This window comes from Python bivittatus, unplaced genomic scaffold (genome assembly GCF_059951505.1).
Source record: "Python bivittatus isolate LINGU-HERP-01145 unplaced genomic scaffold, Pbiv_v1 ctg000330_np1212, whole genome shotgun sequence".
Lineage (NCBI taxonomy): Eukaryota > Metazoa > Chordata > Lepidosauria > Squamata > Pythonidae > Python > Python bivittatus.
In genome coordinates, this window is record NW_028277058.1 from 42,416,549 (window position 1) to 42,440,795 (window position 24,247).

Below are 24,247 nucleotides of genomic sequence, written 5' to 3' on the forward strand. Positions count from 1 at the left end.
TACCCTGAATATAATGTATGTGTGCTATTTTCACTTGCTTTCCCCAGTTTTCACATGCCCATCCTAAGATTTATTTAGAATTTTCCAGACCAAACTAACACCAGACTATGTTCCAATTACACTGAATTATAGGAAAAAATAAGCAATAATCAGGACAGAATAAAATATTTATGTGTGCAGTATGTGTGAGGTCGTTAACATTTTTAGACACATAAACACATGCTTACACAAGCACATATATAAAACAATGTCTTGAGTTGCTTTATCAAACAAATAAATTAACTATTTTAAATTGCCTTTTATTTTAAAACATGTAGCTTTCTGCTGCCCTGCAGATTTCACCCAATGCCGTTTTATACAGAGGGTTTGAAGCAAATGCTAAGAATCAGTGTCTTCTATCCATATCTTCTATGCGTATAACCCATCTACCATGACTCATTTGGTTAGAATGACATACATAGATTCAATTCTGTTCCCAGTTATGGTTACATAAATTTGAAGAAAGCACTTATGGGTACAAATGGTTGTATGGAGTTGCTAAAAGATTGGAGAATAGTGGAACAGAATCTTTTGTTTTAAGCTATTGTTATCTGAAAGGATTTAATTGACACTGAATGTTAGATATATCCTGATGGAATAGTAGGAATTGTTTATACACCTTTCTTCTGATATAAAAGCAGGTGAAGATATTACATCTTGCCTGAAACTCCAGGCTGGTGTTCAACTTCTTCAGTCCCCCCCCCCCCCAAAAAACCTCTAACTTTGGGAAACCTCTAACTCTTTCAGCAATTTGGTTCAGGATATGCTGGCCATCCAGTTGTGATGGATTCAACCTAGATACTTATGAATCCACTTTAAGTTTATTTTACACTTAACATAGAAACTGATTTTAGAAACTGATAAGTAAAGCACTGACAGAAGTGCTTTGCTTGCTTCTCAGTGCTTCTTCAAACCCATTGTGTGGATTATCAATGTATCTATCTTTCTCAGAGGCCTGACACAGCTAGTTGAAGACTTTTTTCCTGATCATCTGAGCTTTTCTTTGCTCACATTATCAGTAGATGTATCTTCTGGGCACGTTCTGAAGAAGGTGAAATGGCTTGTAGGAAGCTACACCAAGCATTGGTGAGTCATGGCTGCCATGAAGCACAGGGCTCAAGAGGGCTTCAGAAATGCCCCCTCTGTATGCTTCATAAACCCTAGAAATGGCTTCTAGTATAATTAAGTATTTAAGGCTGGTCATGTTTTGATCATGGTGGTAACCCCCAGAATGTTTGCCTTTGAAATCTAAGGGAACACATTCCTACACGGTTTGCTATATTCCAGGAAGATGGTGAAATATTCGGAAGTCTTAAACATGGAACTGAAGCAAGACAATAGACAGACTTGGTGGTTTGATATTAAAGCTGTACTTTGTATATTTACATATCTTAATAAATATTTAAAATCTTTTCAAGTAAGAGATAATTACATTAATCTTTCATAGACAGCTCCACAATTATAACATGCATCATTACAATTAATATAAACCTTTGGGAAATGTTAGATCTCCTGAAATAGGGTTGTGACAAGAATAGTTTTATGGCTGCCTTAGAGGAACTGAAACATTGCTTCAAAATCACATTCCAACACCATCTATTAATTTCTTGCAAATCCTGGTGAGAAAAGGTATTTGGATTGCTGGAGAAATCAAGGAAATAGTCCTGTCAGTCCAAAGTGTGGTCCTAGCCAATAGTATTGGATAGAACATTGCAACTTTGGATTTGTCTGAAGGACAAAGTGCTTGATTATTTGAGCACATATCTCTAAAATTAGGTGCTTTGTTAATTGGAGCACATATGTGGACCAGGTTTTTTTGCTCCTCAAATATTAACAACTGTATTGAGTTCCTTCCCAATATGCCTATGTCATGAACCCTAAAATCCAACTTCTTCTGAAACATTTTACAATCCAAGTATAAAATATTGAAGAATGTTATGGAAAATAATTTGATTACCTGCTTTTTTCTACAGCTACACCACTGTTTCCCAATGAACTCCCTATGACATGCAAGGGTCATAAAATATTAGTAATCATTGTCTACCCAAATCCCCTTATTTGACCTATTTGGACAGACATGATCAGCAGCTACTCACTTGCTGGTCACTTGCTTGCCATAGGGGAGCAAGACCATGGAGAAGAAATGAAGAAAGTCAGTATGGAACTGGGATGCATAAATCTCAGAGGCTGATGAATGCCCATCAGAAAGTTTGAGGAACTTTCTATTAGACACTGGGCGACTAATGCTTAATAAAATGACAGAGCAGCTCTTTATGAGAGGGCTTCAATGGATACATCTATTGATTAGAATTGTATTGAGCATATCTGACCTGCTGATGGTGAAAATTCTAAATGGTCCATCCATTTAAGTCTCGTACATGACTAGACTTTCAACAATGGAAGCAGAAAATCCACCAGTTGGAAAGAGGTTGATAAACAGAAACTCTGCAGATCAGCTTATGTAAGACTAGAAGAAAAATGACAAAGGACCATTAAATTCTGATCATGACATTGGATATTAGAATATGTAGTCTGAGAATTTTAAAGAGGAGACTGGATTGCTATCTTTTGGGTCATTTCTTTTGAATATACTATTGCATTCTTATAAGTAAAGAGCATATACACATTTTGTTTTTACTGTATCAAATAGCAATGGTATGACTGTGTTCAATTTTGCAGACTGCATAGTTTCTTACAGTATATGGGAATATGAAGCTACCTGTTTAAGAAGGAAAAAAGGTGGTAGTAAAATAAGTCCACATCTAAAAAATCAGATAGTAAAAGGATGATTGAGTTGGATGGTGCTTGATTTCCTATTTAATTTTATGATTCCACCATCAGCCCTCAGTAAAAAGGGAATTTATTGCTACCGGGTATACAACATTTCTATTTCAATAATATTCTCCTATTTTAAAAGTATTTTAATTCTTCATATCTGAATTACATTTGATTTCCATCTAAAAAACTGCTAGACTTTCATTTCCTGGGGGGGGGGAATCTGATCAGCCTTGTTGTCATTTTTTTTTTTATGTTGCAAAATAAAACTTTTTCTTTAGAATCACCTGTGATATCAATTGTACACACAGGCTTATTGCATTCACTGTAATAACATTTATATATCAGAGTAATAATGCACATTTAATTCAAAATGGCCATGCTGTTATGCAGCTCCATTTGACTGAAGACAAATGTAGCAATAACTCAGGCATGGCGGGAACATTTATAAATTGCCATTTCACTCATGAAGATAAATATGATCAGAGAGCTGCTATCATCCCGCTTTTCAGAAGGTCTCACTTCTCATCTTTCGACTCTAATAAGAAATATGGATGGGGAAAATGCGTGGTTCAGTAAGGCAATTTAAATATCAGCCTAAAACTCTGTTATGTGGCTGTCCCCATAGTCCAATATATATATCAGAGGCCTCTGGTACTTTTAATAGGAGTAAATTTATTTTTTAATGCTGGTTCATTGTTTGAGCTCATAGCAATAAAGGGCATACACACGTAACATATATAAGTAAATCTACTTGTATTAACAGGACAGTGGCTGCATTTAAATATAATAAATCATGGTTTACTGTAATATGAATAAGCCAAGGCATTTTGCAGTCTCTTCTCCACTGCAGGCACTGAGAAATTAAGAGATTCAGGGAATTGTAGTTGTTATTTTTATTCAAACCAACAAGCAGCGGCTTCTGTGGAACAAGCCTTATTCAAAGTATTTTGAAGGGCAACCACACGTATGTGGAATATGGCTGTGATAGAATGCCTAACGGACCGTGGGAACACAGAGGAGATATGGAAGGGAGGAAACAGGCCATTACAAAAGAGATTCCTGGATCCAGGGAAGGAGGAAATGTGAAAAGAGACTCATATTAACTCTACCTTAACTACATTAGATACAAGTTGCATAGGCAGATTACTTTGGTAGGCTTTCAAGATTGTGTTAGCTACCCTACTAGCAATCAAGATCTTTCCACAAATCCAAGTGGTTCTTGTTTCCTGAGCATGCCTGCCCTGAAGGGCTTGACATTGGCCTAACACACAGTTAGGCAATAATCTGTGCTGCTGTTTCAGACCTTCGGTGACTTCATACAGCCTGAGAACATGCTCAATTCCTCGAGTAAGGGTTAATGAGACTATGACTGCTGTAAGGGCTGTAAGGGCTTTAAGACAGTTCAGCACTTCACTGCAGAGGAGAGGGAATGCAAAAAGATAGGTTGGAGTCTTTCCTCATCCTTAGAAACATCTGTGATGAAAGCAGGTAACTTGTGTGCAGGTTTTATTGAAAAGGGGAAAGCCTGCCTCAGCCCATTTCTGAATCAGTTCAGTGGCATAATATGAGCAGCAGACCAGCTTTTTCACTCTCTCAGTATTTCCCTAGAATAGTAGTCTACTTAGTCATATCAAATTCACTAAGAGATACAGGAAACCTGTTAGCTTGGAATGGACAACTACAGTATATAGAGTCTTTGTCAAGTGAATGCCCTCCAAATGTATTGGACTACATAGTTTACTAACAGATTGATGACTGTAGTGTCTGAGGATGATGGTTTTAGGCAGTTGCATAAAATAATAAATCAATGACCTGCAATCCTTAATATCGTGACAAAAGAGTTTTCCCAAGGGGATGGAAATGGTCCTGTGTGGCCAGCTATGAGATATCTGACCTGGATGCTGGAATTGTCATAATCCTTCCATTTGGATGATCTCTACGCAGTAGAGGAGCTCACCAGTCAGAGAGTCTCTCTTGTACAGAAAGGGACCCTGCAATTCCACAATGCTCAGATGTCAGGCTTTAGACTCTACCAGGATATAAGTGAGAGCCAGTTTGGTCTAGTGGTTAAGGCATCAGGCTGGAAACCTATTTTGGAAACCCAAGCTCTATTCCCACCTTAGGCACGAAGCCAGCTGGGTGACCTTGAGCCATGACTCTCTCTCAGCCCTGGGAAGGAGACAATGTCTAACCACTTCTTTTAACTGCAGGGATTAGTCCAGACAGTCAGCAGGAGTCAACACTGACTCAAAAGCAAAAACAAAAAGTTACAAGAACCCTTTTTGAAATACCTAAAAGCATGAAATCCACCCAGCACAACCTGAGGCAGAAGTCATATACTAAAGAAGTACATTCTGAGCTCTAGAATTCAGCAGTAGCACTGAACAGCACTCATTGGCCTCTGACCAAAAAGAAAAAGAACCCTTCAACATTCCTTATTATCGCAAGTTTTCTTTTTTTCATTACATACTTTAAAGTAGAGAATCATTTTGTAGCCCTTGTGGCTAAAAGCTCTAAAGTCATGATTTCCTTCATCATAGTTTACTGAATAAACACAATTGGCTGGGTTCACAAAACATATTAAGCCAAAACCAAACAAGCCACATTATGACTTAGTATGCCAGGTAAACCAGGTGTAAGTCAGCAGTCCTTGCCAGCTGAGTGCAAATTGCCTGTCATTTGGAATCCAGGAAGGTTTGGGGGTTTATTGGCTCAGCAAAACCCATTTTCTTTTCTTCACTTTAACTGAAGTTACTTAGAAAAATAATCAGTCTTGAATGGCTTTTTTGTTGCATTTGCACAGGAACAATTCATAAGTGATTAATATTTGTGTGGTGATACATAATTTATCTTCTTTTTATTAACACTATATACAGATATGAAGAGAGATTTCTCCTACAACAAGCCTTCAAACAGGTAAAAAAGAGTCAAATTCTTCAGATGCTAAATCATATTTAAACATTTTTTGTAGTTCAGGCATGTAGAAAAATAACACTCTCTGTAACAAGATCAATACTAATGACCCCCCCCACACACACACACAAACTTTTTCTGCCTGAAAATAGTGCAGCTTTCTCCAGCGAACCTTAAAAGGCCAATGAGCAATTTGATTGCAGATGGTTTCCACCCTGTGTATCAATTACACACCTACTGCAGGGGACAGATTAACATTTGGTTACATCATCTGAAAATAGTTGAAAGAAACACTGATAATTGAATACATTCATGAATATGCAAAATGAGGCAATCCATTAGTTGCAGAGAAGGCCAAATCACAGCAAGTTACAGGGCAAGACTCCTGTGATGCGAAGAGGGCCCCAAATATCATTGGCTGTGGTGCCACCTCCCAACTTATCCTAGCGCTCTTAACTTCCTGGGTTCTATGGAGTTGTTAGACATCATAAGAAGCATGGCTATATCTAGAAAGAAACCCGGGAGGCAAAAAGGAGTAAGCTGGGATGATTCCAGGCTTGAGGAAGCAGTAGTGCCCACTGGTGTAGGAAGCTATAGTTCACAAGCACATGAAACAAACCTGTAGCCATACTGACTTCAGAATTGTATTCACATAAGTCAAAACCTGGGTCAGTCAAGGTCTCTCCAGATTATCCAATGAAAGTAGAACTCTTTCTTTGGCCTTTCTAAAGGGCTATTTTAACTGCTGGGGCATCTAATCGCTAGGCTCACTGGGCTAATGGATAGATTGCCTCTTTTCATAATTGGGATTCTACAGATAACTCAACGATCCAGGGGTTTCCACAGGGTATGATCAAAACACATATGTGTTTTTAACACACCCACAATGCACATCAAAAACAGGCAGAGCTTCAATTACACCGTTGTGGATGTCATCTTGACTGTTTTGACTGTACTCTGCAGATATCCCTGCAATTATCCTTGGATGCAGACTTTTAATCTCTTTTGTTTCAGCATTGTTTCATCTTACACCAAGCAACTACTCAGGATCATGCAGGGCTTCTCATTTATTACATACGCAGTTGAGCACACCCAAGAGATATCTTCGACAATAGCATAGCCTCATTCCACAGTGTTTTCATTAGCCTCCAACCGATGCTCTGCAAGAGAGGGTGGTGGCGTGCATTTTTAAAGCTGTTGTTTCTTAGCTGCTGAAAATAAAGTAAGTACTACCATGAAAAAATATATGGTATTTCCCTTGAAACAAGTGGTTCTATAAATATTCATAACACTCCCAATGGGCAATAAGGAAAAACAATATTTTTGTAATTTAAAAAAGAATTATTTTCCCCATCCCACTGTCAGTGCTCCAAATGAATTGTACAGATATGTTTGAAGAGATGAGCAAGTCAAATGACTGCTTTGTAAACTGGGTTGCAAAGTCTTAACCCTCATCATACAAATCTGCAGCCATTTGCAGATAGCTGAATAAAGTCCTTCTCACTGGAGTACAATAATCAGCTGCACAGAAAAATAACTAGTAATGTCACGTAGCTACACTGAAATAGTGAAAAACAGTAAGAATTTTATACAGTTATGTACACTATTTTGAAGTGACAATGTTAAGTTTTGAATGACTGCCCATTATATTAAAGAAAAATGATAATACTCCAGTGACAAATTTTAGGCAACAATCCTAAATGCACCATCAAGAAAGTAGTAAGTGTTAAGTTTAACCAAACTAAATGAAGATGAGTCCATCCCAAAATTTGGGGATAAAGAGCAAAATTAAAAAAAAAAGTTCTTTTAGGAGAAGCACAAATACACATGCACCCAGAAGCCATGAACTGGGCAAATATAATAAATGTTGTTAGGCAAAGTATTGGAACAATGATACATTTGTTGAAAGGTAGGAGAAAAAACCAGCCTGTCGGTAGATTTTTCAACATTAGGAGTTTCATGATAGTTTATTGAAAAAGAGGAAAAATAAACTGGGTGCAGTCTGTAAGAGGAACAGTTGGTCTCCATCTTGATCATACAGAAAATAGAAGGTATTTCAAATACCATCTATTTTAACTAATTTAAATTAAGCAGACGTAATTAATACTTTCTGCCCCATTCCTTCTGAGGAGCAAAAACATGGCTCTTGGAATGAATGGGTAGGCTATGAGTGAGTTAGATTCCCATCAATAGGGGCCAAAAGGAAGTACACTGTTCATTGTAGAGTCTGTGCAGAGTATATACTGCTTAAAATAAAATAAAACCATTGCCCATTTGGTCACTTATGGAGTAGGTGTCATAGCCAAACACTATTTTTCTTCCCCACATTGGACCCTGTCAATACAATTTCATGAAATAATATAAAGTAATTGTATAGCAGGCTCCCCAACCTGCTGGCTAGGAATTCTAGGGTTTGCAGTCCAACACACTTAGAGAGACCAGATTGGAGGAAACACTATACAGCAATTATGTGGCCAGAAGAAAACCCATATGGTAGACATGAGAGTCCCCTCTCATTTCTTTAAAAACCCTTTTAATCTTTTAAACAATTGCCATTTGCAGACAGAGCATCTGTAAGACAACTGCACATATATGAAGTATATTTTTGCTATCTAATACTAATCCTCAGGTTCCTTATGGGGGAGGAAGAGTAACCCAGTAAACAGCCTCTGATTTTTATGCAGAAGGTCCTTGACACCGTAAGTGCCAGGTGATGAGGGCCATCACCTGGCAGTCACTCTTAGTCAGAGCAGCCTGTATTAGATTAGATAGCTACTGTAGAGCAGGAGAGAAGCATTAAAAGTATGTTCAGTTGTCCCAGTCCTTAAATAGATTGTTTAGTACAATGGCTGTACCTCCAACCTGGCTTTGTTCATTCATTTTGCAGATTCATCAGCCTTTTTTCTTGACAGTAAGTCCAATGAGCTCAATGAGATTTATTCCTGGTGAGATCTGCATAGGACTGCAATGTTAATCTTCAATTCCCCAGTCATCTGCTCCTTCCCCAAATATCACCGGATTCCTTTTATATCTTCAGGTTTGATTTAGAATGACTTTTTGCACTGCATTATGCATTTTGCTCTTTTGTTAGAAAACTGATCAATCAAACCAACCAATAACTTTTACAAGGCATAGGAAACCCAGGCCTACAGAACCAATTTCAGCAGGGTGCAATAAGTATGAATTAATCACACAGAGTAGACCAATGTCAATCTTGCTTCTTGGCAATGGAAAATATCCTCATCACTGGGCCTGGCAATATGATTCTCTAATTTACAACATGGTCCATGACAGGGTAGTATCATATTAGTGGACAGTAGTTACCTCACTGGGGGTGAATGTGAGTGTATCTGTAGTTGCTCTTGCATGTCTACATATATGTATATTCGCCCTTTTCAAACTGGTACTGTCCAGATGGGCTGGATGATAATTCACAAAATTCCAGTCAACAAGGGAATTGCAGTTTGAATAAATTTGGAAGGGCTCAAGACTGGGAAAGGCTGATATATACACATACACAAACACTACTGGCAACCCATATGGTGCCCTAACCCTTTGGAGTGTGGAAAATTTGCTTCAGACAACTTTTTATCAACAAGATTGTTCATCCCCTCCCCTTTCCCCAATAATTCAGCTGTGCTTAAAGAAAACTCAGACATTTACTCATACCATCTAGTTTTCCCCACTCTCAGGATCATCCTGAGCGTTACTCTGACAAACACTTGATCAAGACCCTTTTAATCAGAGCAGGAATTCTACTCCCCTTTCCAGTCACAGTAAATAAGACAGATGAGAACTGTAAAGAAAAGAATTCAATTTATTCTCCCCATAGTATATTTTCCTCCTGTCCAGTGGAACAGCTTTGTAGATAAAAATCACTGTGTTGCATCATAAATAGTTCTCTAGTTGCTTACCCAGTTGTGCATCTCATAAGTAAAAAATAAAATAGAAATTGCGAACTATCATAACTCAAAATTTTGCAGTGCCATTCATCAAAGAGAATTTTTTCACCCTCATTGTAATGAATCAATCTATCACACTTATTGGCTTAAAACAATTTCTAGTCCATAATTTACTCATTTTGTCACAATGTGCCAACTCAGACCAGAGAGAGAGAGAAAGAATGAATGAGAATGACTGACATCAGAAATTTGTCATTCATGGATGGATCAGGATCTTTTATCACACTTCAGTAGAATATTAATGTGATAATAAAAACCAGACATTATAAACAAAAGTATGAATAAACAAGGTTTTAAATAGAAAGGCATCAGTTTAAGAACTACTTATGGAAATTTTGCAGGATAGATAAAAAGAACCTTTCCATAATTCATTGAATTCATTTCCTCAGGCCATTAATTATGATGTCTTTTAGGGTTGGGCATGCTTCAAATATAATTCAGAGGAACTGCTTTGGACTTCACATAAGCACAGCATCCTGTCATTCATTAAAGCAGCCACACCTTTTTATAGGCAACTACAGAACCTGGGAAAAGATGCTGGTTTAATGAATAGCAGAGAAATGCTGTAAGTGTGCTTGCACAAAGTTCAAAGCCATTCTTCTGAAACATTTTGAAACATACATAGCCTATCATCTTCAGGATGAGAAGCAGTGTGCCTCTGCATTATTAGTTGCTTGGTATAAGAATGGGAGAGTGCTGTTACTCCCATGTCCTGCTGGGAGCTTCTCAGAAATGTTATATATGCTTCTGTGGAAAAGAACTAAATTGGATTTTCAGAATCTTTTAAAGCTGTTAGGTTTTACTGCTTTAAATATTCTAAAATTAGCATATTATAGTTAAGGCCAGTATTTCCTAGATCACGGGAAAGTAAGATAGTACCAGAGGTTTTGGACTTCACTTCCAACCAGCTCTTAAAGGACTGTTGGAGCTGTAGCCCAAAATATTTGGAGAATACTAAATTGTCTAGTCTTGGTAAAACAATGTCAAGATATGTAAGAGGAAATGTTGAAGGAATGTTACTTTTGAAGGGTCTTAAAATCAGCAACTGTGTTCTAAGAACATCAGTTCTCAGGCAGCATTCACCATAGCAGTTCATGATGAGAATGACTTTGTTGATGATACAGATGCAGTCCACAGAACCTCTTCTTCTTTATATGATTTTCCTAAAAAATCTGATAGACGTATTAAATGGGATTATGGACCCATCACTGCAACTCCAAAGAACTATGGGAGGCATGCTAGAGGATTTGGCATTGCCCTATAAGAAGTTGTTTATTCTGAGAAGAACATCTACAGTTTACACGATCAGGTATCTGTGAAAGTCATGGACATTGCCTCCTGGTTGCTCCTCCTTGCTATCACAACCTCTTCACCTGCTTTCTTTTGAGTAAGTGCCATGAGAAGGAGATGATGAATACTTCCCACAACCAAACGAAAGGAAGTATGAGCTGCTGCAGGCATGATGCCCAGGCCACCTCAACTCTGTCCTCAATTTTAAAGCTGGCACCAGACCCCTCTTCCCCTGCTTCTGCCATATTATAATCAGCTCTTGAAACTCCTTCTTCTCTAAAAAGCACTGTGCTTTTTGACATGCTGGTCAGCTGCTGAAAGAAACATCTCAAGTCCTCACGAGTGTGCAAAGCTTGGTGTGCAGCTTTGTGAATCACCATTCCTTTTATAGCAAAATTAAAATTGACTAGAAACATTTGGCTGAGGTGATAAAGTTAGTACAGCCCTAGGTTCCTCTGCCAACCATTGGTGGTAGCTGCAATTTTTGGAATGTAGGACTGTTATTCATTAAAGTTATTGGACCTTTTTCAGATTTTTCTATGAGCCTTGCCTGGAAGTCTGAAAAATGTCACACTACTTTAACGAATAGCAGAAGTACTGTACCTGCGTGAGGTCTGAAGCATTTCTTCCCAATCATTTTCAGTGTTCCCAGCTTTATTGAACAGTTAATACTACATTTCACTGAACAACATGAATGAAGGGTTACAGTCCAAAATTAAGTGAGGATGATGTAGGATTAATATATAGGATTAATTTCCCTGCTTTCTTATAGAATAAAGCTGCCAGTTTCTCCAGTCAGATTCTTATTAAAATTGTGTGATGTCATGCTGTTTTTGAACCAGTAAGTACTCATATGAATGGACAGGCTATCCCACCAAAAGCTTTTGTGATATTGCAGAGATTTCTGGTCCATCCTCTGTTTCAGGTAGGAAGAAGTGTTGGGCAGGACAGTAAAGTCACCTGTGAAATGAGAGCTAGATTCCAATCTGGACAGGAATGATGTCATTTGGGAGAGGAATCTGTCTCCCTATTTCATATTCTTGCCGTAGAAATACCTGGATTCTTCTCTCCAAAAAAATAACAAAAGCAATTGCAGCTATATAGATTTGCCATAGGTTTTAAGTCTATTACTAGAACATAATAGAATCTGGTGAAAGTTATTTGTTGTATATATTTCTGAAACCCACTAAGGCATGGTTTTATATATCTTCCAGTCTCATCCTCCATATAAATACTGTAAGGTGAAAATCTTCATGTTTAGATCAGGAAGCTAAGCTGGATTCTCAGAATCATTTGGGACATGTTGAGCTATATGTTAACAATAATATTAATATTAGGGTTATCCTCCAATTGAATCAATCTCAGTTGATTAATCATATGCTTTTAATTGGTTTATTAAATTTCATTTATTTGGATATAAGTCAATAGTTCTAAAGCAAAATACTTCTTCAAAGGTTTTAGATGATGCATGTAGGCACTGCTTAACAGCATGGGAAGAGAAAATGCTTCTTCCTAAGATGCTTGTCATCTATGTTTATAGAAGGACCTTTATTTAAAATTATCAAGTTTTAAAATTTTGCTGTCCAATTAATTGGGAGCACCTTTCAATTAATTGATTAAGATCTTTTGATCGGTCTAACCAATTTACTTAAGAGAACACTGTGATCCTAAATAAAGTTATTACTACACCTATTAATAAAGGCAATTAATTCATCATTATTACACATCTTGAAATCAAACAAGTAGGAAGGCAGAAATGATTTTAACAACATGTCCAGCAAAGTAGAACTTTGAATATGTTTCTCTCTATACAATAGTCACATTTCATTCAGTCATAGACTTTAAATATTAGTGTGTGTGTGTGCGTGTATGTGTGCGTGTGTATACATGCATGTGAAAATCAGTGTTTGTTCTTCTTCCCAATGTTAAAATATAGCATCAATATGTCAGTTTCTTTCAAAATAATTGCTGTTAAGGTCTGGAACTGAGATAAAATTGCATCACTGCAGGATTTTTTTTTCCATCTGGTATCCACCTAAAAGAAGGTCAGGTACCATTTAATATTGCACTCTATTCAATGGGCCTCTTTAAACTTTGCTACAGCTCAGAACATGATATAGACATTCTCATTATCTCACAGGAAAGCCACTCCCAGATGCAGTTTATTCTTTACTATGGTGCAAATTTCAGGGTGGGGATGTCATTTAAATCTGTTGGCCGTAAGGGGCACATTCTTTCCTTTTCTTCTTTTTTGGAACAATCATCTCCAAAGACCCAAGATGAGGGATTACAGATGCAAATAGCAGTGTACAGATCTGAAAAATCCTGTATTGGTACCATGTGGTTCTATTGCTTGGACATATTATGGAGCAAAGGAAGTGATTGTGCCTAATTGAATAGACTGGTCATCAAGAAAAGAGCCAAAGCTTAGTCTTTTGTTATGTCAGAACAGCCAGTTGGGTCCCTAAGAGTGTTCTGTCCCTGAAGGGCTGGGTCGAACAATCAGGTGAGGCCTCACATGTGATTACTTAATCAAATGAATTTCCTATTGAACTAGGATTCCCTCTAAGGGTAATTAGGAGTAGCAGATAATTCTTAGTAGTCTCTGGTTGGGTTGTCTCCTTTAAGGGACAAGAAATTGAGTCATGCCATCACTTTCCAGAACATTTGCTTCCTTCTCTTACTTGGTGTTTGGGATGCACAGATGTATGACATTTTAATGATCTAAGTGTTCTGAGACCAAGTGCGTGTATCTTTATGTAGAAAAGTATGTCTTACAAATCAGAGAATCAGAAGGCTCCCAAATCCATAAATCTATTATAGCTCCTGGGCCTTACTGCCCACTGCAATGTTTCCAATTTTATGAGCACATTCATCCCCCCATAATGAAGGAATATTATGGCAGAAGAAAACTCCAGCAATGAGAACACAGGGAACTTTTCTTTTCTTTCTTTTTTTCTTTTTTGCCTACACAGCATTGCATTTCAGCTTCTAATGAGGAATCTATTCTGTAAGCATAAATAACCCAAAGGCTCGGATTTATTAAGAATGCCAAAAAAAATTAAAAAAATAAATCAGGGCATAAGGAACATTTTCCACCCCAAAACAGTGTAGCACTTACTTGTCACATCTAGAGCTATTGTCACTGCAATTTTCTTACCCTGCAAACAGAACTGTCCTTTCTTACCAACAATTTAAATAATAAATTTCCAACTATGCTGCTCGCAGCATTACTAAAAAAAAAAGAGAGAGAGAGAAAAATATTAACTTACAAAATAACCCATTCTTCATACATAATTATGACAAATAAAAATCTTAAATTAAACAGCTTTCTTTCTTTCTCTGGCTATCCACGTTTCATTCCAGTTTCAGATAGCTTGGCACTGAGTAATTGAACATTAAAAAATCAAGTTTGTAGACTTCATACAGCTGTGTTTGGTGCTCTGAACTGATGTTCTGGAAGAACTCTGTAGTCATTTCATCAGTAGTTCTTGTAGACTTTGCATAGGTGGGGAACTTGAGATAGTTTCCTACTCCTGCTAGTTGAAGGATGTAGTTGGAATCCTCTTCAAGAGTCTCATACTTCCCTATGAGGTCATAATGGATGTGACAAGGATGGCACAGAGAAAAGACAGTTTGCCAGTGTTCATTGAATGGCTCTTCTCTTTGAGTTTGTGGGTCTATGAGATAAGCCACAAACTCTTCAAATTTGACATCATCACCTTTATGCAGAGCCTCCTGTGTTGCATTTTTCCTTTGGCGCTTTACGATTTTGGTACCATATCTCTTGTGAAAGGAGGTGTTATATTTCTGGGTGAATTTGTTTCTGTAGGCTGACACCAGTCTCTCAAAAGGCTCACGGACAAATAGAAACTTCATGTAGTTTTTCAAGCGATGGTTGATCTCTGGGATGCTGTACTGGTTGAGTGTTTTCAAGTTTGATGAGACATGTGCTTCATTAGCTGGTATCTCCATTGGATCAGTGTATTTTCCTCTCCCAGTTAACACCATCATGACTCTCTTCCAGTTGGTACAGGCCACTTTGGGGACATAGCAATAAATCAATTCGTGATCTTCATCAACCACCAGATGTTTGAGATCATTAGGGGTCAGCACACGGCGCTTCCTGCTGGACATGCTGTTGGCTCGACATGTATCTGTAACTTGATCCCTCCGGATTTGATGAAGGATTGCTGTGCTGGATAATTCCAACTATGTAAATGAAACACAAATGGGGACAACTCAGTACAGTTTGGAAATACTTCTGCCATCTTACTTATTATTAATACCTTCTGCTTTCCTTGTTGCTAAAACCCACCAAGTGGTGCACAACAAAAATCAAGATATCCTAGGCAGAAATTGAGCGGCTGCTTCTAATTCTCTTCTATGCACATTCTTCTGATGTTTTATTGACACACAAAACTTCCTTTACCACTTTGAAATAGAACAATTACTAGAAAATGCAGCCCTCACTTTACTGGAAAATCAGTGACTTGCTCAAGACCCACCCAGGCTTCTGTGTCCAAACCCAATATTACAACTGCAAGGATCATGCCGAATCTTGTGCTTTATAGGTGTACTTCTTAAATGAAGCCTGCGGTTCATAAATTACAGTACAATTTTTGCAATTCTACTAAGAAAAAAGGGTACAGTTCTTCTGCGTACCCTCTCATCTAAAAGAACATCCTGATGGCAGTACTATTCTATTTATCAGTGGCTGCAATATATTCCAGCTGGGAGCACAGCAGACACATTCAGATGTAATATGCTCTCTTTCCATCCTCTTTCTCTCCTGTGCTGGATTTTAATGCATCTGTGGTTTATCAAAGCACAATTTCCTGTTACCCTCAAATTATGAAAGAGATTTTATACTGGACTTCAAATTAGGATCAGATCCTGGCTCATTTCTAATCTCTAGTTAGAGCAGTGTTTCTCAACCTTGACAACTTTAAAATTTGTGGACTTCAACTCCCAGAATTCCCCAGCCACGGTGGTTGGCTGGGGAATTTTGGGAGTTGAAGTCCACAAATTTTAAAGTTGCCAAGGTTGAGAAACACTGAGTTAGAGAATAAACCAATGTTTACTTATTTGGATGTAAAGGAAACTGTGGGTTTGATTAATTCTACAAGTATTGGAATCTGTCCCAGGCAGTAAAGGAGGATGAAAGATCAAGAAAGACTACACAAGCAAAAGACCCCTTCTCTAGTAGTTAATCATGGTCTCAAATAAAATTGCTATCCCTGTTGTAGCCAAGGTGTCATATTGGAGAGAAGGGTGCAGAGTATGTGCTTCTGAAGAAATATGGAATGGCATATACCAGAACATAACATCCTTTCAAAGCATTCTACCTACAGTAATTGTATTTTTTACTGAGTGCAGAAAATCCATATTTTCCAAGAATTGCCAAGAAGATTCATTGCTTTCAAGCAAGGAATGACACAGACAATGAATCCCTGCTGGTTTACCCCAGAAATCCTACAATCAGAAATATAATGGCTCTATGGATGGATGTTCTACTTGCAAATAGGATAATCATGGCTGTTATTGTAGCCCTGCCTGACCTGCAGAGACACTTGTTGCAATAATTACCACTGAAGAATTCGGACAGAAGCCAACACGTTTTATTGGCTCCTAAGGACAATGCAGTTATATCCTGGTACTAAATGTATTTCAGTCTACCTTTGTGAAATAAGGAGAAACACTCTTTCTCTTTCTCTTATTCTAAAACGATTTCTTACTGCATCTCTAGTCAAACTCATTTTGAAAGAAGAGCAGAACTTGGTGTGACCTTTGCTGCTGAGAATAAGAGGAGGGCACCGGTTTCCAAACACCTTTGAAAATGAACACAGTATGTGCTCTTGCTGTTGATATCTACCTCAGCCAAGGATTAATTGTTTTGTCTTCCTCGTTGGCAGTGACCTTGGCAAGTGAAATAAAATGTGTGGAAATGTCTGCTAGAAATGAAAGGAGGGGGGAACATGCTTCCCTGAAAGGGTTTTTTTGGTTTTGTTTTGCTATCAGTGCTGACTTCTGAGACCCACAACAAATAGGCCAAGCATAGGTTGCCTTTTAACAGACTTTTTGTTTATCACACTCTTTGTTATTAGATGGATATATTTATTAAGGATTTTGTAGTTCGGATTGGACCAATTTTCTGTTTTAGAATGGGTTGAATTATAGGATAGGAATACATTCTTTTTCTTCTTATTCTTCTTCTAAACCTTGTCACACTCCAAGGTTTCTGGGCAGATTGTTTAGTTACTTAAGATATTACAGCAAAAAACAACAACCAAGTAATACACTGGGACATAGCATAAGGATGTTCCAAACTATAAAAAAGCCATTATTACAATATAATGTCAAAGGATGACAAGAATCATTGAGCAAAAATGCTAAAGCTTAAGCATTAACATCCCAAAGCTTGTTTTCCACTTTAGCTAGGAATATTTATTCCTTGTAAAAGTTGTGGTAATTCAATCAAGTTCCATTATATTGACCAATAAGCCATGATTTATTAGATAATGGGATTGGTTCTCACAACTAACTATTCATCATGGATTAACAGGCCTCTGGTACAAGCTATTATGATGAAACAATGTATGTAATGATGTCTTGGCAAATGATGCAGATTACACTATTTGTACAACATCATGACAGACGTCACACCCCCCCTTGCTCCCACCTGTGGACATCCATGCAGGGATTACAACTGTAAGTGTTGCATTCATATAACATGTTGAGCTTACTGTAATGTCATAACTCAGACGCTACTGAGAAGTGACCAATCAAATACACTTTGAATTTCCTTTTAGGAGAAATATTGATATTATCACTATTCTAATACACACACACACATACATATACACACACACACACACACACATATACACACACACACACACACACACACATATTCCACATTACAACTGAGCAGTTTTCTGGTTTTTCAGCTGACAATTTTCCTTACATTCTTTTACCCAGACTTTGTTTACTCTTAACATTCAAGTCACCACAACTCCAAATGCACACTATCCTTAAAAATTAGATAAATAGATTTCATATCACCCATGCCACTGTTATTTTTACTCATGGCTGAAGCACAAATATTGTTCTTGCTTTTTCAACACCCAATTAATTTATTTGCTTTGAGCAAATAATACCAAATAATGAAAATAATCTCAGCTTGTTCACTGAAAAGTTGGCTTATTAGCTGGTAGAAGATTCCTGGCTTACAATTTCCACCACTTCAGGGAAGTGGCTTTATTCATTACTAAACATATCCTGTACAAATAGTTCCTCACCTAGCATATTAAGGTTAGTATAACTGTGCATCTGATTCCAAAGCAGGAATGTAACATGAGAAAACATCTCAGACTTGACCTTCTCTAGTTCTCTTGAAGGTAATGGCAAGAAAGGGGGAGGCACATTCAGACTTGCAAAAAATTTTTACACTACTAGAACCTTACAATAAAAGTAGTAGTAACATTCATAACCAGGTTTCCTGGCCTGGACTACCTTGAAGGGCTGTCAATAGCCTACTTTTCCTTTTCCCCTCCCTCCCCCCATTTGAAAAGGATACTATTCAAAATTCCACTTATTTTCCATGAATGAATGAATATACAAACACTCATAAACATGCCCATACTATTAACTGGCTTCATAACTTAGACAACCAAAGTGTAATTATAGCAGGAATTTAGCCATTATAGGTTACCGATAGCAATCAATGAGTTTCCTTTTTTTCTTAATTAATATTCTTATTGCATTGTGTATTTTATTCCTTTGGTCTGAAATTTAAACTTTCATTTAAAATAAAGTGCCATGTAAATTCCATCAAGGTGGTGGAATCGCCTTTTCATACTTGGCAGTCCCCTCACCCTCCAGAGTTTACATTTTGCTCCTGCTGAGGTTTCTATGTAACCCTGAGCTTTTTGTTCCCATCTGTCACCGCCATTCCTAATGTGCATATGAGGCAACTGCTGTTTATCCCAAGTCTTAATGACGGCAAACTGAGAGTCACATTGAAGCATCTTCACTCTTTTGGCTGTGGACATTCCTAGAGACCCTCACAGACAATCAAAAGCACACTTAATTGCAGATTAACTTCCTAGCAGATCTTTTGATTGAAACCACACTGCAATAATGCTAACTGATGAAGACACAAATGTGCATCAATATGCCTAATGGATTTTTTTTTGGCAAGCATTAGAAACTAATTTTCTAAAGTCAGAATATTTTCAATAACTAGGGGCAGCTGATACTGCTCAGCACTTTTATGACATAAACCATAATGCACTCCCACCTCACTAATAGTAGCAAGAAGAAGGCAGGTGAGATACATGTATGGGACCTTATTGTTTTTCTATATTGAAACAACATCATTGTAATTTACGAGTTTCCAAAAGCTTCAGCACTGAGATCCCATGAGACTATGTAAGTCAGAAGAGATAACCCTTGATTTCCACCATATTTTAAGGTACCCCAAACCTACAAGATGAACAGGAATATTTTTTATTCCAGTGTGTGGATGATCCAAACGGGTTTGAAAGCTTCATTTGCCTCTTGATGCCATCTCTGAGCAGATTGCGTAGGCAGGGCTTTTTCAAAACTTGGGAGACCCAAAATGCTCATGAATATTCCCTTCCTATCCTACACACCCCTTTTCACTGCCAATTACCCCAACGTATCTGTGACATTTTTTTGTCCAGTGAGGTCAATAACCCAATTATTGAGAATGTGTACATAATCAGCAGCATCCGGTCGGGTGGGGTGGGGGAGTAAAAAAAAACCAAGATGGTGGCCACCACTGCAGAAAGCCCGGTCCCCTTTGCATGCACATAAACAAAAGGATGGAGCTTTGACTGTGTGGTCACAGCCACCAACTTAACTTTTTTGATGCTCCTCACATGGATAACCTGCCTGAAATAAAGTTTTTCTGTTATCTTTTCACTGCTTATTTTTGCTACCTTGAATGAATTGATTCATCTGATAATCTCAAATACTAACTTATACATCATATGGGCCTGCCTGTGTGAGGACTGGAGCAATTGCTCACATTACCTTCTTTTAAAACAGTCCTGAGCATAGCATGTGAATATATGTGTATACGTGTGTTTCTAAACAGAGCCACAATGTGTAAAGAAGGTTAAACTCTATCCTCTTCCATTGCACTGAAATTAGAGATAGGAAAAAATGCACAGTGGCACCAATTTTTATGGCCATCATAGATTGGGAAGACTAGAGTTAAGTATTGTGGTCCCAATTTAAAATACAGCCCCATATACTAACTTAAAAAAAATCAAATGAATTTGTAGATAACACACTTCATGTCTCATTTAACTAAGACATATTTGAAGGAGGAGGGAAGGCAATTCTTTGTCTAAATCTCCTGTAAATCATAGTTCACTCTTTTTTCTGGATGGAAGGAAAGTCCTATTTTTACCTTCAACGGGCTCTTGCTGCATTTCTTCTTTAAGTACATACTTTCTTTAGTTTCTTGTTAGTTTTCTCCCCTTTTGTATTTGCTCATACTTCTATTTCCAGTTGCAGATGGACATTGCATGCCTTGCATTATAATCCTTTCATCAGTTCTGAACATCTGCCAGGTTCTCACTGTTTTATTCTGTTGATGTATTTGAAGATCCTAATTCCATTTTGGGTGGCTTTGCATACTTGTCAGATCTCCCGTCCCACCTCATGCATAAAGACTCCCAGCAAGGCCAGAAATGAAGACAAATCCAAGGCATCTTGGCCAGGTATATGCATGTAGGATTTTCCTCTTTGTCTCTCTGCCAGACTTCAACAGGCAACCAGACATAGTGGCCCTGATGGCCCCCGTGATCTATGAACCCCAAAAGTGGCCCCACTCTTCCTTCCCTATCACCACTATGCATCAACATACCCTCTAGATAAGATATTTCATAGAAAGCCAAACTTCAGCTTTCATCTGCAAAAGCCAGCCAAATTATACTGAATGTAATTTCTTTGTGGGGAGGGAGAAATAATGCAGTTGTGACAAACTTTTTGCATGGTTCAATATTTGAAATGATCAGATGGATTTATATTTTTCATTTCAAGTAAAAAAACGAATCAGTTAAAATATAATCCCAAATGTTATTCCAGCTTTTGGGGTTCTCTTGCATGTTCCTTTTGATGTGGCCATTGTCTTCAGTGGACAAAAAATGAGAGAGGAAAATCAGTGTTGACATCAAGCAGAAGGAAGGGTTCTCCTGACTGGCTCTCAGCATTTTCATTTTCCAGCATTTAGTTGGACCGGATACTAATCTGTCAGTTCAGTGTGAAGTCAGTGTCATATTATAAGGGAAAAATGTGCAGTGAGTTTTAGGATAAATATTTAGCAGCCTAAGCCAGGCATGGAAAATCCAAACATAGCTTTCCAAAATCTTTAGTATAGCTCCAGGAACTTCTCCAATAATTGCTATTAAATTATAATGTAATGTAATAGGATGGTGAAATTAATTGATGCATGTAATCATATTAACTGTCAGTAATAATTTAAGTTGAATTAAATTTTAATTACATCAAATTGAATTGTCCTCCACCACCCACTTTTTTGTAGTGTCCCCCCAGCACGTATGTGGCCAATAGGAAGTTGAGCACCCCATCCTGAGCTTCACAAAAGCATTCTATTTTTCAGAGTATTTACTCTGTCACCATTTCTGCTTCGGTAAGGGCCAACCTCTTAGTTAGAGGTCAGCTTCAAGGGATGGGTATGCTAATTAGAGTGGTTGTATTTTCTCTGGCTTGCCAGACCAAATTTTACTTGCTTCTCCATGAGAAAAGCTGATTGGAGTGGAGAAGTGCAATAGCGCTCTTGAAATACCTGAAAGAATGTCACACAGATGAAGGTCAAGACCTGTCCTCTGCTCTTCAAACCTGCAGGATACAAGCTAATGGATTGGCTAATGGATTTAAGTTACACAAAAACAGCTTCCAAATAGATGTGGGGGGAGGTAGTAATAAGAGTAATTCAAGAAACAAATTGCCCAGAGAAGTGGTGAGCACCATTCATAGGTGTGTTCACGGTAAAGGTGGACATTCATTTGTTGAGGTAGCTTTAATCTGGATGCCTGGAAGATGAGGATGGTAAAATGTCCTTCCAACTCCATGGTTCTATGATTGATTCCCCACTTGTCCAGCTATAAAATAGCAGCCTTGACAGCTGCCCTTTCTGTGCAGGTGGTATTAACATTCTGAGGTCAAACCTTCCCTTCTGTTGCTTTTCAGTGATTACGACCTTTGAAAGATACTGCTAAGATTCTTTGGCATCCTGTCATTATAGCCATCTGGAAAAGGTTTTCTGTTCTGGTTTTATTTTTACCCTTTTGTCATTGTTTTCTTTGTGTCTTGAAAGGTGCTCATTTTCCTCTGTTCAACCAGCAACAACAATAATATGAAACTGAAAAGTTAAATGAAAAGCTACATGTGTGTAATAGGTGATAGACGAGCTATCAACTACCAGGAAGTAATCTTTCAAATGGCGTGAAAGGGGGAAAAGGTTAGATATAGCCTCACAAAAGAGAAATGCTCACATTCATGCACAAGGCTTCCCCTTAAAAAAAAATTAGCCTCCTCCCAGGCAATCAACCCTCTTGTTTGTGACGTCTGCAATAATTAAAATGACATTTTTTTCATATTCACCTTTGTTTACAGTGACATGTGTCAAAAAGACATGTTAACATTCTGAACCATCCTTTGGCATTGGAAGCTATTTTCAGATCTACTTTAAAAGCTTGGTATTTAAAATTATGAAGCTCATTAGAAGTACTTTTCAATGAAATGTCAGCAGGATGTGACAGCTTCCTTATTGCTTTTTTTAAAGTTGTTCTGGAAACCTTTGAGAGCAGATGACTAAAACCAGTAAACCAGTGGTTGTCAAATTCTGGTTCAGGAAGAGATCTACTAGTTAGTCCACCACAACGTCCTTACATTCTCTACCAATCAGCTGGCCAGGCCAGAGCCTGCTCATACCTCAGCTTCCCACCCCCATTTTCCTGTGTTAGCTGATTTGCAAAAATGGATTGGGGCCTGAAAATTGGTTTGTTGGTGCATGTAAGCGGTAATCCAAGTACCAGTATGTGTGAGGACAATGAACAGGACTTGAGTGCAGGTACTGATTGTGTGAAATTAGAGTTCCACTTAGCACAGTATATAGAGCTTCACAATCAACACACAAGAAAAATACAAAATGAAAATATGTTGATATATATATATATATATATATATATATACATTTATATATATATAAAATGAGGATGCCATTGGCCTGGAAATCTACTCACCCCAACCCCCATAGTACCCTGAAATTTCTATTGAACATTCCTGACCAACAACGGAGGCTGTTATGATGGCATGGGTTAAAATCATTTAAGTAGTCAACGAATACATAATTTGGATTAAAGTTTTTGGCACAAAATTTCATTTTAAAAAAACCTTTAACAATGGAGGGGATGGGAAGGCATAAATAAACAAATGAAGTTATAATCATTACCATATTCACCGAGAAACATGATCACCCATTCTCTTGAAGACAAAAATGTTGGGAGGGGGTGTAGATTTAACTGGGTGGTCCCTGAATTCTCTAAACGTTTATTTATTATTCCATGATTGCAGAAAGTTTGCAAAACATATAGTAAACCCTTCAGATCACAAATGTACAACCAGTTTGGGGGAAAACAGCCATGTGTGAACCCTGTGAACTGGCAGAAAATCAAGGCAGAAAATTGGTATTCCCTCGAGTAAGAACTCTTCCTGGGATGATATGCCTAGGAGCCAACCACACAGAGCTTAAAAGTTTTTTTTTTAAAGCATTTTAAACTGAACCAAGAAATTATTGGAAGCCAATGCAACAGTCACAAAACTGGCTTTATGTCACAATAGTGGCTTTCACTCACTTGACGACATTCAAATATCTTTTTTAAAAAAACAACTGAAGATACACTGACCAGTGTGATGGCAGCTATAGAACTGTCTATACAATAAGACAGAAGTGAAGGCATTCTGATTCTCACCCCAGAAATAAATTGGATTTTTCAAGTTGCTAATGTGAGTTCAAAAAGCCCCCTTGCCTTCTCTTCTTTGCCAGTCTTGCCCTTCTGTTGTCAGAGGTGGAGAAATCCTGCAGATATCATGCACATAGAGGACTGCAGAACTGCTCCAAGACTTTTTGCTCCTTAGATCAATTTATATGCAGAAGCCTACTAGACCAGCAAATGAATCTTTTCCTGTGATACTGCAAAACAGAT

General features: G+C 37.8%; 1 protein-coding gene across 2 annotated transcripts in view; it reads right to left on the reverse strand.

The window, feature by feature from the left end:
• Positions 1-9,558: 9,558 nt before the first annotated feature.
• Positions 9,559-24,247, reverse strand: part of CHST11 (carbohydrate sulfotransferase 11) — a 181,421-nt gene continuing 166,732 nt past the window's right edge. For both annotated transcript variants that reach the window (XM_025164176.2, XM_025164175.2), the window contains exon 3: positions 9,559-15,194. In XM_025164176.2, coding sequence (XP_025019944.1) covers positions 14,340-15,194 — 855 coding nt within the window. In that variant the 3' untranslated portion in view covers positions 9,559-14,339. The remainder of the gene's footprint in view (positions 15,195-24,247) is intronic.